The sequence below is a fragment of the Notothenia rossii genome (genome assembly GCF_949606895.1).
Source record: "Notothenia rossii genome assembly, chromosome: 7".
Taxonomy (NCBI): domain Eukaryota; kingdom Metazoa; phylum Chordata; class Actinopteri; order Perciformes; family Nototheniidae; genus Notothenia; species Notothenia rossii.
The window spans coordinates 38,254,738-38,270,980 of record NC_136905.1 but is presented as its reverse complement, the minus strand read 5'-3'; the positions used below and the strand labels follow the sequence as shown (position 1 = coordinate 38,270,980).

General features: G+C 42.2%; 1 protein-coding gene across 5 annotated transcripts in view; it reads left to right on the top strand.

Annotated features, from left to right (window-relative positions):
- Positions 1-16,243, top strand: part of LOC307046687 (uncharacterized protein) — a 69,310-nt gene that overhangs the window by 10,664 nt on the left and 42,403 nt on the right. For 2 of the 5 annotated variants that reach the window (XR_013810173.1, XR_013810174.1), the window contains exon 2: positions 9,102-16,211. Coding sequence is in view for 1 of the 5 variants with exons in the window: in XM_079693190.1 (XP_079549316.1) it covers positions 8,014-8,979 (966 nt within the window). In the remaining 4 variants the exon portion in view is untranslated. Of the gene's footprint in view, positions 1-649; positions 16,212-16,243 lie in introns of those variants that run through there. The other 3 variants (XR_013810175.1, XM_079693190.1, XR_013810172.1) reach the window with 3 other exon arrangements.

Genomic DNA, 16,243 nt, shown 5'->3' with positions numbered 1-16,243 from the left:
CTTTAACTTGCTTGAAAATTACAATTAAAAAAAGTTAATGTAGGATTTGATATGTTTTACGAGACATAAGGGCAGGAATTCAGAGGGAAAGGAGCCATTTTGAGCTCTGCTCTTAAAAACGGCTTTTTTTTAAGGTCATACGTCATACGCGTCATATTACATAACAAAGGGGAAACATCTCCGCTCTCTGACCGCGGGTATAGTTAGTAGTTGCGTTGAGTTGAGCGGTTGTGTTTTAGTGAGCTGGTATTTTTCGGTAGTTTTACATTGTATTTCACCATTTGTAATCATGGTACATCCACCTCCCTGCAGCACATACTCTCCACGGCTTTATCAGGAAACCGTATTACATCTTTCTCCCCCCCGCCTTCTCTGCTCTCTCTCTCTCTCCACTCCAGTACACGGCACCGTAAGACGTAGTGTGGAGTTGCATTCGGTAACGCTGTAGTGGCTGTACTGCTCCACCCGTCTCCTTTGTGTTTGCTTGTTTTCCCCTGTCTGTGTTGTTTGTGTGGTGGCTGTCACTCCTGGCTCCCGGCTCAACCTCCACTTACCTGCTGCAATCAGCTGTGCGCCCTCCCCGACTACACACCTGCTTTCCATCAAGCCATTTACAACGGCATATCAACGGAGGCTCCACAACCTTTCTCCGCCAGATTGTCAAGTATAAGCCGTATCTCGCGTCTCCCCTCCGGTACACAGCACCGTAGTGTGGAGTTGCATTAGGTAACGCGAGATACGGCTGATACTTGCGCATTAGTTTCTGTTATAGATCAGTATCAACAGTCCTGCCAGTAACGTTATTATATTATCAATGCTACTTTAGTTATAGCCTGATATATGATAGCTAACTTCACAATGTTGTGATGTGACGTTAGCTAACATTCTGTAGCTAACGCCGGTCACTCACCAAGATAGCTGCCCAGTTCTCCACTGGTTCTCCTCACACCACAGCTCAATTGCTCTCCGATGGCCGTTATTTCTTCTAATCCTTGGCTGCTCCTGGTCTCTTGGACGCCTAGAGGCTCATAATTATAAGTTTGTGGTCCGTCATATGCATTCGAATATTCATGTTCAACTTTTTCTGTGTCTTCTGTTTCGAAACTAGCAGTTGGATCCATGTTTATTAATACGTCAAACCGGCCGCTCTCCCCCTTGTTTCCCCCATGTTACGTCACACGCAGGAGGTCACGTGCAGAGGCTTTTTTATGCGGAAGTGAACATTTCTTCCAAAAACGACGCCAGATGTCACTGTAGTGTATATTTCTGTATATATTTTTGAAAATCTGGTGTATTCATCATTTTCCTACACATTTATTCACAGGTGTCTTTAACCTGGAAGTTGCTCTTTAACAGTTATTACGAGCCCTGGCTCAGCCTTACTCACCAAGAGCCCAGCGCCTAGCCTTCTTACAGGCAAAGTCACTGATCAAGTCCTTGAAGTCCAGCTTTCTAGCTAACTGTCTTTCAACGGACAGCATGGCAAGACTACAAAGCCTTATGGGGGGTCAGGGCTGCGGAACCTAAAGATGGATCTGTTGGTCCTGGCACCAGGGGGAGGGAAAACTGATTTAGTATGAATAGCTGCTGAAAATGTACCTGCATTTATTAAATGTCAGCTAAAAGAGGAGTGAAATGAAAAACCTCTGAATTTTCTGTGAAGATATTAACAGTACTTAAAGGTGGGGTAGGTAATTTTGGAGAAACCAGCTCGAGTGCTAAAATACACAACCGGAAAAAATCTGCCACTTCCTTACAGAGTCCCTCCTCCAACACACACGAACGCGCACATGACCAATGAGGGCATGAGATAAGTTTGTGCACGGCTGACAGGCAGGTAGGCCATCCAGTTATTTTAGCCGGGCCGGCTAAAATGAGTGGTCGTGCTTTTTACAGCGCCACGGCTTCCACAGATGACATTTTTTATGGATTTTTTGTCAAAGCACTTAAATAGCCTGTGACACGATTTTCCCCCATCATCCAAACCCATCAATTTGAGTAAATATTGTCCCCTTGAAAACCGTTACTGAACTGATTTTGGATATTTGTACTTTGATAACCATTAATCTGCCCTTCAATGTTGACCATTTCCTGGATCTTCTCGGGGATTCTTCAAGTCCCGCCAAATTATGGGTGACGTCAATGCGGGCACAGCGCTCCAGCTGCACCGTTCAGGATCCCAGCATCTGCGTGTAAACGCACGATGGCGCACACAGCAGCAAGCTCAGACAGCGATGACAGTTTAATTTTGAACGTGTCTGAGAGCTCATATGAGGCTGAAGGATCGGTTTATTTTGTATCTGTTAGAAGTTTAGGAATTAGGTGCGTCAATATGGGCGATCATACGGTCATGTAGCCAGTGGTGGACTGGGACTAAAAATCAGCCCGGGACTCTCGACCGGCCCACTTCGGTACCACTAGTAAATTGTCAACGGGGGGAGTGGGGGATGTGCTAGTGACTTATCCGACCGGCCCACTTCGGTACCGGCCCATCGGGATTCGTCCCGATGGCCAGTCCGCCACTGCACCCAGCCCAGCCCACGTAAACTGTCAACGGGGGGAGCCTCGCTGCGGGGAAACGGTGGACCTAGTGTCCCGATCGGAGTGGGAATAATAATAATAATAATAATAATAATAATCCGTGCATTTTATCCATTAATTTCCCCAACATTGTGGTAAAAAAAAACACACGTTTAATCCATGTTGGTGTACTACTACAACCAGTGGTGTAGTGGGGATGTTTTTACTGGGTGGACGGGGTGGTGGGTGGACGGGAGACACTATGGACGCGCTCGTGAACTGTCAACGGGGGGGGGGGGCTTGGGGACCTCTGTGTCGCCTGTCAGCGCAACTTACATGATGCCGTTTAGACAATATAATAATAAAGGGCGGTGCCGGCTTTCAGCGAACCGATCCGGCCTTTCTGCGCGACTATCACTCAAATGCGGGACATAGTCTCAATGTGTGGGACGTGGGAGAAATAATAAAAATGCTGTGTGTGCAGTCCCGCACAGTGCGGGACACCTGGTCACCCTACACACACAGTTCTGCCCCTCACACACACACGCTTCAAATCAAGTTGCTTAAATGCTTGAGCTACGTTTTTATTATAATTACTGTGAAATCTGCCTATTATGTTTTCGTCATTATTACAACAAACACACACTTGCAACTGATAACACTGGCAATGATTTTAGATGTATTAGACTATTAAAAAAAGAAATCATGCTTCAAATAAGTGGGGGTACGGCGTACCCCCGCGTCCAACGCCCACTACACCACTGACTGCAACTACAAAAAGCTAAGGTTTGTTTTCTCATCAGGAAATGCAGACCGGCTCAAACAAAAGATTTTTAAATCATCATCCTCACGATCATTTAATGTATCATATGTTCGCCGAATTGACATGAAAGCACTAATAAATGTAGTTTCATCCACTTGAGTTTACAAAAATAATCGATTTGTTTTTATATCACATCCGACGGGAGGAAGTTCAGCAGCTCTCACTACCGATTTTTAATCCTAATTTAATCATCATCTTCACCACGATCATTTATGTTTATGTTCGCCGAATTGACATGAAAGCACTGACAAATATGAATATACTGTAGTCAACTTCATTAAAACGTTATTAACGTGCCTAAACTCAGTAATTCACCATTTCTACGCATGACAACACACTTTGTCCGTGTTTGGCTCTCTCGCCGCACAGTGAAGCGTTCCCGCATTGACGTCACTTCCGGCTTCCCCCAAAACCTCAAAATGAGTCGAAGGAATTTTCCCGCGATGTTCGAAATGATTGATATTTATCGGAACGGTATCGCTTTTTCTTTTTTAAACTGACGGTTCGAGATTACTAGTAGCCCACTATTTCATTGCACAACAGTTGTTGGGTTCGTGTCACAGGCTCTTTAAGATATTCATTGCAATCGTGATGTTAAGAGCATTGCATGGAATATAACAAGTGTATCTCGAGCCGGTTTCTCAAACTTGCCTACCCCACCTTTAATGTCAGCAAAACATAACAATTATTATTATTTACTAACAGACTCATTTCCACCACTCATGGACCACACCCACCTTTTCTTTTGAAAAACTGGGTGACATACTGTCGCCCTTTAGTCCCTCTCTCTTGTCTTTCTCTCCTTTCTTTTCTTTCTTGAAAGTCTGACTTTGTTAGTCGTTGAGACATCGTACACACGTAAGTACTAGCATCCCTCCACACATGCTCTCACTAGTCTTTCTGCTAGAAAGGGCCGGTGGTGCTGCACAGCGTTTGGAGGCAGGACCAAACCATTACATGTAAATAGAGGGGGGTGTTCGATGCTTTAGATAATTAACTTTTGGAAGAAAATAAGTTAAATGAATCATAAGTTTAGTGAGTACATCATCAATATGACGTTATATTAATGTTAATTATTGATGAAAGGTTACTTAAACATTTTTTCTTAATGTTCTAACATTTTTTGGGGCCCCTGTCAGTCACGGGCCCTTAGAATCATCCTAACTTTTCACCCCCTTACGGCGCCCCTGCCAGCAGCCAACAAAGATGTGAAGAAAGCTAAGTTTGAACCTCGTTCAAGGATGAGGGGAAGCAGCTTTGCTACTACTATTACGACAGCGGAAAAGAAAGTGGAACCTGAAATAAGAATGAATGAGAGAGGCTCACTAGGTACAAGTGTTTGCCTGTTTTGTGAAGGTGGACATATACTGGATCTGTGTTTTCAACTGGAAAGAAAGGCTCATAGTGAGAAAATCGCTTTCTTAAGGGAACATGGTGCGTGTTTTGGATGCTTGTGTATTGGGCACATGAGTAAAGACTGTAGGAAACGCCTCTCGTGCAAAGTATGCAGTCTGAAGCACCCAAGCATACTTCATATCTATCAGAAAGAGAAAGAAACTGACACAACGCAAGCTAAAGGAAAAGCTATAAGCAGTGCTCTGATCCCCGTTCAGTCCAGTGGTCTTACAGGGGCCGGTGAGCCAGATTGTACTCTCTCCATAGTGCCTATTCAAGTAAAGTCTAAGAAGGGACATGAAACATTAATAACATATGCCTTCCTGGATCCTGGGAGCTCAGCATCATTCTGCACGGAGCGGCTGATGAAAAAACTGAATCTCAGGGGAAGAAGAACAGACATTCTCCTTCGGACAATGGGTCAGGAGAAAATAGTTGGAAGTCACATTGTTTCTGACCTGCATGTGGCTGGATTAGACAGCAGTCATTATTGTGAGCTGCCTGACACCTACACCCAGAAAACTATGCCAGTTCATCGAGGCAACATTCCTCGGCAGAAAGATCTTCAGAGATGGCCTCACCTGAAACCTGTAATGATTACTGAGATTGATTCAGATGTGGAACTGTTGATTGGGACTAATGTTCCTGAGGCACTGGAGCCATGGGAAGTTATTCGGAGTGTAAACGGGGTCCCATATGCAGTCAAAACTATGCTGGGATGGACTGTCAATGGACCTCTCAGAGGAGACAGGAGTAGTGAAATGACTTGTGGACAGCCAGATGTCACTGTCAATAGGATATCCGTTGCAAGCCTTGAAGATCTGTGGAAGCAGCAGCTAAAGGCTGATTTCCCTGAATGCAGTCAGGATGAGCAGATGGGACCGTCAAGAGAGGACTATCGCTTTATGGAATACGTCACAAAGTCTGCTAAGTTGATGGATGGCCATTACTGTATTGGCTTACCTTTAAGGAAAAGGGATGTTAGTATGCCAAACAACAGGAGAGTAGCAGAACAACGTACACTGAGCCTCAAGAGACGGTTTGATAAAGATGTTTCATTTCATGCTGATTACACCGCTTTCATGAATGACATCCTTTCGAAGGGCTATGCAGAGAAAGTGCCAGTTGTGGATCTGGAACGCAGTGACGGCAGGGTGTGGTATATACCACACCATGGTGTATACCACCCAAAGAAGAAAAATATCAGGGTCGTATTTGACTGTGCAGCTACATTCCAGGGAACATCGCTGAATGCGCAGCTCCTACAGGGACCAGATCTTACCAGCACACTGGTTGGAGTCATGACAAGATTCAGAAAGGAACCTGTTGTACTAATGGCAGACATTGAAGCCATGTTTCATCAGGTTTGAGTACCAGCTGAGGATTCAGATCTGCTGAGGTTTCTCTGGTGGCCAAATGGAGATCATCATCAAAACTTAGAAGAGCACAGAATGGTTGCACACCTGTTTGGAGCTACATCGTCGCCAAGTTGTGCTAGTTTTGCCCTTAGAAAGTGTGCAGAGGACCATCAGGAGCAGTTCAGCCCCAAAGTAATCAACACCATCCTGCACAATTTCTATGTTGATGACTGTCTAACATCTGTGGTCTCAGAGGAGGAGGCAGTGGCACTCTATCATGACCTTGGTGCACTTTGTGCTCAAGGGGGCTTTCACCTCACAAAGTGGATTAGCAACAGCCATATCGTGCTTGCTGCTATACCTTTGATGGAGAGAGCAAAAGAAGTTAAGGATCTGGACTTGGATAATGACACACTCCCTGTGGAAAGAGCATTGGGCGTACAGTGGTGTGTTGAGTCAGATGTCTTTAAGTTCAAGATCATGATCAAGGACAAAGCCATAACCAGAAGAGGGATCCTTTCCATGGTTAGCTCAATATTTGACCCATTAGGAATATTGGCACCTGTGGTCCTATCAGCCAAGATGATTCTTCAAGACTTGTGCAGAGGAGAACTTGGTTGGGATGATATTATACCAGCCTCAGCTGCACAAGAGTGGAAAAGTTGGCTGAAGGAGCTCTGCAATCTCGAAGAGAAGACAGATGCCTAAAACCGGTGGATTTTGGGGAAGTGACCTCTGCTCAGCTACACCACTTCGCAGATGCAAGCGAAGACGGCTATGGAACAGTGACTTACCTGTTATTACATAACATCAACGGACAAGTGCACTTTGTCTTCATTATGGGAAAAGCTAGAGTGGCCCCATTGAAACCAATAACCATCCCTCGAATGGAATTGACGGCTGCCGTGGTTGCAAGTCGTATGGACAAGATGTGTAGGAAGGAGCTGCAAATGCAACTTAAAGACTCCATCTTTTGGACTGATAGTACTTCCGTACTGAAGTACATCAGTAATGAGACCTTAAGGTTTCGAACCTTCGTCGCAAACAGGGTTTAAAAAATACGCAGCGTATCAAATCCATCTCAGTGGAGATATGTTCCCACCGCAAGCAATCCTGCCGACTGGGCTTCCAGGGGAGTCAAAGTGGAAACGCTCCTGAAAGATGACACATGGGTGTCTGGACCTCAGTTTCTCACTGGACCTGAAGAACAGTGGCCTGTGAACCCTGATGGCTCTGAAATGGCACCAGAAGACCCTGAGGTCAAGATAAGTCTGAATGTGAACGCTGTGCAGGTTGAAAAAGAGATGGATGCTGTAACCCGATTGATCAATCACTTCTCTTCTTGGATCCACCTGAAGAAGACGGTTGGTTGGATCCTTAGGTTGAAAAACCTGCTGCTGTGCCTTAGTCGGAAGAGGAAGCAATTGAGTCTGACTCTTGCTCAGTCTGGCTTGAATAAGGAACAACAAGACCGAGAGATAAAAAAGGAAATGCAGACTATCAAGGCTCAGGTGGTCTCTGGTTTTCTTTCTATTGAGGACCTCCGAAACGCTGAGAAAGAAATTATCTGCTTTTGCCAAAGAAAAAGCTTTCCTGATGAAATCAAAGGCTTGCAAAAGGGAGCAGGTGTGAAAAGGACTAGTCACATCTACAAGCTCCACCCAGTACTTGAAGATGGTGTTCTGAGAGTGGGATGACGTCTCAGTAGAGCAGCAATGCCTGAAGAATCTAAACATCCTGCTATATTGGCAAAAGACCTTCACATTTCTGACATCATTCTACGGCAAGTACACCAAGATGTGGGACACGGTGGTCGTAACCACATGCTATCTAGCCTGCGACAAATATACTGGATTCCTGGTGCTAGTGTGGCTATAAGGAAAACCATGTCAAAATGTATTGTTTGTCGGCGACTAAATGGAGCTCCAGGAATGCAGCAGATGGCAGATTTACCTCGAGACAGTCACTCCAAATGAACCTCCATTCACTCGTGTTGGAGTTGACTATTTTGGACCTTTTGAGGTCAAACGAGGAAGGAGTAAAGTTAAAAAGTATGGTGTTCTCTTCACATGCTTAGCAGTAAGAGCCATCCACATTGAAGTAGCTTCAGCTTTGGATACAGATTCCTTTGTTAATGCTCTTCGACGCTTCATCGCAAGACGTGGACAAGTATTGGAATTACGCTCAGATAATGGAACCAACTTCGTCGGAGCTGAGCGTGAATTGAGAGAGGCAATAGAAAGGTTGAATATTGCTAAAATCAACAACACCCTCCTTCAGAAAGGAATAAAGTGGACTTTCAATCCCCCTACTGGATCCCATCATGGAGGAGTATGGGAAAGGTTGATCGGATCTGTGAGGAAGGTTCTGAATTTCAGCCTGAAGGCACAGAACCTTGATGAAGAGTGTCTTCACACGGTTCTTTGTGAAGCTGAATCCATCATCAACAGCCGTCCCATAATGAGAGCATCCACAGATCCCAATGACTTGGAAGCACTAACCCCTAACCATCTGTTGCTGCTAAAAACCAAGCCATCTTTTCCACCTGGACTGTTTCATAAAGAGGACATATATGCTCGTCGAAGATGGAAACAAGTTCAGTACATCTCAGACTTGTTTTGGAAACAATGGATTAAGGAGTACTTGCCTCTACTCCAGGAGCGACAGAAGTGGTCAAATGTCAAGCGCAACTTCATACCAGGAGATATTGTGCTCATAGTCGATGACTCAGCACCTCGCAATTCATGGCTTACAGGAAGGATTGTACAAACCATTCCAGACAGAAGAAGACTTGTACGTCAGGTGCGAGTGAAGACAAAAACTAGCCATCTGGACAGGCCTATCACAAAGATCTGCCTTCTACAGGAAGCAGAAGAGCCGTGAGGAAATTAGTGGGTTATTGAACTTCATAGACCTTGACATTGTCGTTTTTTCCGACGTGATAGTAAAGATCACTCCTTCATAGGCTAACAAATTATATATTTTATTTTCTATTTTTTGCATAGGGTTAGGTTATCATTAAAACAAATGGTGACCCGACGTGTCTGAGTGGGGTGTTTCAGGGAAGAGAACACCAACGGCAAGCGGACGGAATAGTCCAGGGCTAAACATCTCGGCCTCTTCTGACAACTAAAAACAGAGCTCTGTACAATACCAGGTGAGCAGATACCAGTTTAATTCGAAACTTGTGATTTGACCATATTCCAAATGTTAGGGTTGTCAGACGAAGTTTACAGTGTTTTTATAGTAACAGTACAAATACATATTTTAGATAGGTAGGAAAGTTATATAACATAAAAGTGAATCAACGAGGTATGTAAGACGAAGGTGAAAGGCCCCGTACTTTTTTCAGAAAGGAGACGGCTGAAGACTCGTTGGGGGATGTTCAGTGGCTGTTTTCAGACCCCATCCGGAAAATCTGAATAATAATTCTTAGGTTCATAGGAATCGAAGTTGAGTTATAAGTAAATCCAAAGGGGAGTAACGCAACCTTCAAAAAGCAATTTTGAAGTGACCGGACCTCATTAATCCTTTGTTCTGTGGGGGTTGAATCTATAAAGCCAAACGTCACGATAAAGAGTTCTGTAAGCCTGGGTTACGACTCCATGTCAGCGTCACATCGTTGAAAGACGGTGTTGAAGCGCGCTGAGAGGCTCGCTAAACTTGTTGGAATAAACATCGGACAATAAAAGCTGAATAGACTGTACGGGGAATATTTTCTGTGAATATTTACTGGTAACAAAGACAGTAAGTCAGATCAATAGATACGAAGTCTGTGAATATTTACTGGAAGCAAAGACAGTAAGTCAGATGAATAGATACAAAGTCATAATGAAGGGAGAATTTGAACGAGAGGAGCGTGAGTTAAGAGCTTACGAGAACAGTAGGTTCAAGCAGAAAAATTGAATAAAAGGATAGCAGAAGTGTTAATTGTGTGAAGGAAGCCCCCTTCTCCTAAAAAGGCTGAGAGCTGCAGCGGGGGAGAGAGGGGGGTGTCAGTATTTGTCTGTGAGACCCCCCCCCCCTTTTTCCTCTCGAGAGCAGCAGCAGCAGCCCGGAGTGTGTCTGCTTGCTTTTTTCTCTAATGCCTGAAGTTGGAAGGAAATACATTGAAAATGAACATATCCATATTTGTGATTTGAAGTGGTAGATATATTGAAATAAATAAGAAACAATGATTTGCTGCTATTTAAACATAGTCTTTGAGAACTGATTGATACCGTTGCATTGCGTTGTGAATTTTATGGTATTTGTCATTAACTAAGGATTGTACTTAATTATACTTCAAGGAAAATTATATTACATACAGTAACCTTAGGGGAAAGTAAAAAGAGATTTACTGAGTATATGAAGTACATTAAGGGTAAGGTTTTATTCAAATTAAATATGATAGGTGGATTTTTCCATCTAGAATACGACATGGAAAGAGGAGAATTTGTTAGACATGAAATAACGAACTCACTGGAAGAAATATATATTGTGAGGTTATTTAGGAGTTGTTATCATATACAGTTACTCTCAGTTGATGGTTGTTTAAAGTAGATAGGAAACTGAAAACGTAAACGATCCACCACAATGGTGTTTTTAAGTTTATGAAGAAGGAGTAGAAAGTAAAAAGAAGGTTTTTGTAAGTTTGTCAGAGGGAATCTGTTAATGTTTAAGCATGACAGAGGTGCTGCACGAGGCTAAAAGCCATCTCACACAGTTGGAGAACAAAAGAGGTTTTGATGAGAGAAGCTTGGGCCGGCAGCTGCAGGGTGCAGTGAGACAGAAAGACAGGAGAAATGAGAAGTAGAGAGAGGGTAAATGTTATATAAAGTTAACTAATATTCGGGAAAATGTCATATTGTTTTATGAGTAACATAAGATACGAATATATTTACTAGATATAAGAACAACAGGCTTATCTAGGTTAACAGAACATTGCTATTAACCAGTTTCAGCTGCAACTATCCTGTCTTTGTTCTAAAGAGAACATACGTTGCATTTATAATTAATATTAAGAAAGTTCACAATTGATACCATTAAAGACCGTTTGGGATTAATAGGACGAGTTTGTCATAAACATTCGTGCTTAGATGGAATAAAAGTGTTGAGATGTTCTCAAAAATGGGAGTTTTCACAATGCTTTTTAGTTTTTATTGAAACAATTAAGTAATAAGGACAGAACATTTTTCCGTGATGATTTATTTAGGTTTCAGCTTTAGTAATAATGAAGATTACATTTTGTAATAATTCCTTTAAGTGTTCCAAAGATATATTCATTAACTGTAGTCAGATTATTTGTTTTAAATATATAGCGCAGAATACAGTTAGTTTTGTATTCTGTTACAAATCTAACCATGCTTGTAACACACAACTTAGATAAACAATTTGAAAAAGAATAGAATAAGCAAATAGATAAAAGATGAATCTATAGTGGTTAAGAAAGGTGTCTTTGTTTTGCCTATTAACTTAGAACTGAAGTAATGAAGAATAGGAAGACTGTTACCATTAATGGGTTTAACATTCACATGTTTCAGCATTCCTGACCATATAGACACTCAGCTGTTTTATCTTTGTCACCCGCTGGGGGAGAGATTTACATTGAGTTTTTCTCAGTAGCTGATTTGCTGTGATTACAGCAGCATTGGATAGTTGTGCGGGTTGTACTCTGAATCAGTGTGTTGGTGAAAAGTTGCTCATTACAGAAACAGAAGAAGTGTGCAAAGAACGCATCTCTGAGGAGGTTTTGACAGTTTGCTTGTGCCTCGTTGTCAAGGCAACAGTGGTGTGAAGAGGTACTGCAGTTTTTGGGGATTTCTGCTGTACAGAGGACAACGTGTGTCTGCTGATTGTATCACATTGATCCAGAGGTCCCTTCCCCCTCAGGACATCCCAATGCCAGAGAGAGTTTCCATGGAGCCCACTGACCAGGGCCGGTTCTAGCTTTTTGGGGGCCCTGCCACTGACTACAGCTGAAGAGGACAATGAATCATTGACTGTTCTCAATATGACAAGATCTTGAGACAGGCGGGTCTCAGTCTGTTCAGACTCTGAAGAAATCATGCAATGATTTTACAGCATAATTGTGCAAGAGTTTACCAGAAGGTGGTGTAGAACGATATGCTTAGTGTTTAGGAGAGGAGGCTGATTGTTTAATGATGGTCTGGAATACTGAAAAGATTAAAGTTTAATATCCTTGTTTGGCAAACAAGACCTCTGATTATTATGTCACACATGATAATCTTGACATAGTGACTAGCTATGGGTAAACGTGTGGACGTTATACCATTATTATCATGAACTAAAAATAAATAGGGAAATAGTATCTGGTTAAAGATGAATGGATTTCATATCCTAGAGAGTATTAGTTATATTGTGAATACTTCACAAGGTGTTTACTAATGTATTTTGAAGAACACATAAGAACACAGGTCCAGTTTTGTTTTGTTTCTAGATAAAATTTTCCATTACCAAAACTGTTCAGCTTAGGTCTAGCTTTAGACTTTGATAGTAAAAGAGTATTTAGGCTTATTTTTGTATATCTGAATTTTTTAAAATATGTTGGCTATTCACTAGATAGAGAGATGGCATTACTCTCCATTTGTTGAGAACATTTCTGAAGATTAACTATTTGTTTCATTTCTAATATTCCTATTTAAGATGTAATTTTAGAGTAACAAGGCTGATGCTAAAATTGGAAAAATATGTTAGTGGTTTGCATGATGTAAACAAAAAAAGGTTTTGTTTGTTCAACCTCCAGTTAGATCTGAAACAGTAATAATGATTGATTTGGCCAACGCTTAGTTTAACATCCTGATGTAACATTATGAGGTATGTTCACTTCTAAGGGTAAACAAATTTGATAAAATGGATTATTATTATTATTGATTAATTTGGAATATTAATTCAAAAGGCCGTTTTCTGCAGGTTCACTTAAGAATGCCTTGCATGAACATTTGTCAGGTATTGTGTTTCCTAGGGGCGGTATATTAATAAAGTGTATTGATAATTTGTTTGTTAAACATCTGAAGAAAATGGTGCTGCGAACACGAGAAAAACTTTGTTGCAATGGTTGACATCAACACAATGATGTCACTAGTACAACTCCAGCTAGTAGAATATTAAAGTCTCTGCAGAGCACGACACATGGCCAAAAAGACTGAGACCAAATGACCTTTGAGCCTGACTGACAGTGTGACTTGAGAAAAGCACTATCAATGACTGACTCTGGGGCTGACCGAACTTGACTTTAAAACCTGACCGTGTGAGTGTGAATGGAATGCCGGCATGTGATCAGTGTAACTGCATGATTCTAAAACAATAACTAACCAAGCATGTTTTTAGACTAACACATTATTCTGGAGCTCCAAGGGAAACGAGAGGTTTCATAAAAAATGTTGACATGTTTCTAATATTGATTGAGTTATAACAGGTGACACAGATGCAGAATCAGTGGCCAAGGGGCTACTGAGAGAGGTAATTCCAGAATGAGAATGAGAAGGTGAACTGTGATAATGAAAACAATTTTGTAATATTTCAACAGGTATTAAAGTAACTGAGGTTTGAAATGTAGAAAGAACATATTACAGTTAAGTTAAAACATAGTAATGTAATGAGATAGAATTTAATTTAGACAACATCTTGTAACTAGCCTGGTAAAGAAGTAAAAGCCATAGACTTTTTGGTTTAGATCATTATTGGGATGTACATTTAATTTAAATTCATAATAGAAAGACATTTGATGACAGTATGTTGGATTTCTGTATTCATTTTTTCAACTTGATAATATCTAAGCACTGACAGGTAGAAGCAGTATCACCAGGAAATTATTCACTTTGTCAGTATCATCATTTTTTGTTGTTTTTAATCCATAACATTAGTGTGTTTCTTTACCAGAGACATTAGCAGTTCATATTATATTTAGATTTTAAATAGGATCTCAAGGATTTCATTTATAATAACACAGATGCTTGTCAGAAATTCAGAGCTATTGAGATATGTTATTTAGTTCACCTGAAGATGTTGGGGTTTATTTTGTTGACACAGGCCAAGTATTAAGATTCTGAAGCTGCACTGGCAGATAGGAGGTCTGCAACTAATTTAGAAAACCTGTTCACAGACAGCTGTTGCTTTAAGACACCCCACCAACAGGCTCCAAGCAGCCTACCAGTGGTGGGTCAAACACCTGAGGGCCCAGAAGCCCTGAGCGTAGACTAGAGGGGTGGGTATCAGATTTCTCCACACAGGTTGCTGACGCCAAAAGGGGGACCCGAGGAGCAGGAGGCCGACACAGCGGAGTTCGTCTGGCTGACGGTGGCTCAACCCCAGGTTCCCCGGCCTCTACAGAGTGACCCAGAGGACATCTAATGCCGTCCGCCGAGGAGCAAAGGGGGACATCTGGTACTACTGGAGCCAGTATGCGGCGAGGAAATCACCGGCTAGGACCATGGAGGACATCAGGACGGACCTGGCTATCATCAACGATGACATCCCTACAGCAGACGACTCGGTAGCTGTCATCAGCGGACTGGAGGAGAAGGATCTCGCGGACATCCCGACAACAGACGACTCGGAAGCTGGCGTCAGCGGGCTGGGGGACTTCTCGAGGCAGCAGAGGAGTCTACTTCTCTCTGATCAGATTAATCAATTCCACCTTTGAAGGAAAGGCCGCATCTCCCCCTCCCTATCAGCTGCCCTTGTTGGCGTATTCCTTTGAGGGGGAGGGGGGCCCTGAGGATTCAACAACACGCAAGGATGCTGCTTTCTGGCACTCAGACTCTCACTCTGATAGTTCCTTCACTGACATTGAAAGTTGTGTTCTGTTCCCAAAGGTTTAAGGTTGGGGGACAGACACAGTAGAAAAGAATGACAGTAGCTATGTTTCAAATTTCTTATGTGAGTTGGTCTCGTGGGGTGAGACCAAAAGGGGGAATTTAAGTATTATTTGAATTATTTGAAGGATTAAAGTAACGTGTTATGGCAGGAAAGTTCAATCTGGTATATTCATTTTAATGTCATCTTATATAGAATGTGTGTTAAACTTGTGATTTCTGCATTGAGTGACTTCTGCCTAGTAGATACCAAGAAGAGGCCCCTAGGGTCTCTCTGTTAATTATCAATAGTCCTTGCAATTAACAGGGGAATTCCCGGATACATTTTCAGATATAAGGCAGTTAAAGTCTTGTAGAATTAATGATTTATCTCCTACACATCCTGCAGGCCTTGAGACTTGGGTCACCCAGCAGTAAATAAGATAAACGTCCTTTTGAGCTTATCAATAAAATGTATTCATTCCTAGTAAGCTGACTTTGGGGTGAAGGGAAGTTCAGGGAAGCCATTAAGCCACAAGAACAATTAGCTTATGTTGGTTGGGTGATTCGGGGACTGTCATGGGACGATGGCGTTTGGATATTTACAAATATGGCTTTCATAAAGAAAAACAAGTGACTGTTGTGTGATAAGATACATGATACGATGTTTGTGTGTGTTGAAGATGTTTAGGGGGAATGAGTATGTGTCCTGTCAAAGAGTCCTCTGTCATGACTCCAAATCATTGATTGGGGGATCTGCCTAAGGGCAGAGGGACAGAAACACACACACACACACGCGCACAGAAGCAACAGATGGAATCAACAAACTGACTTACTACCTGGGATGCCGCCCAGAAGGGAAACCGACCAATGGAACACTGCCAACTCACTGTCTAGCACGCTCAGAAGGGAACTCTGTGTATAAATGTTGTGATCATTTTGAAGATCGGCGCTCTTGTTTTTGACTTGCCGTTCCTGAGACGTGTCTCACACGGTGGTAGAACCTGAGCCCGGAGTACTCTGCAGAGTGCTTCGTGATTCGGTGATGTATTTGTATGTTTTACCATTAAAGCAGATTATTGTTTAACCGTTATCCTGGCTGCTTTGAATTTTTCCTTCTTTTGAGAACCCGCTCATATAGGAACTGAGATTCTGCCCCAACAACACACACACACACGCACACACTTTGTTCTGTATTATTGTATGAGAGAGGTTCCAGATTGAATTGAGGCGAATATTTGTAATGTTCAGAGGTTGTTGTGTTTAATATTCATGAGAATATTTGTCATTGTTCAAATGATAATAAACATTTGCATAAAGCATATTTGTCCACTCATATGTTGATAAGAGTA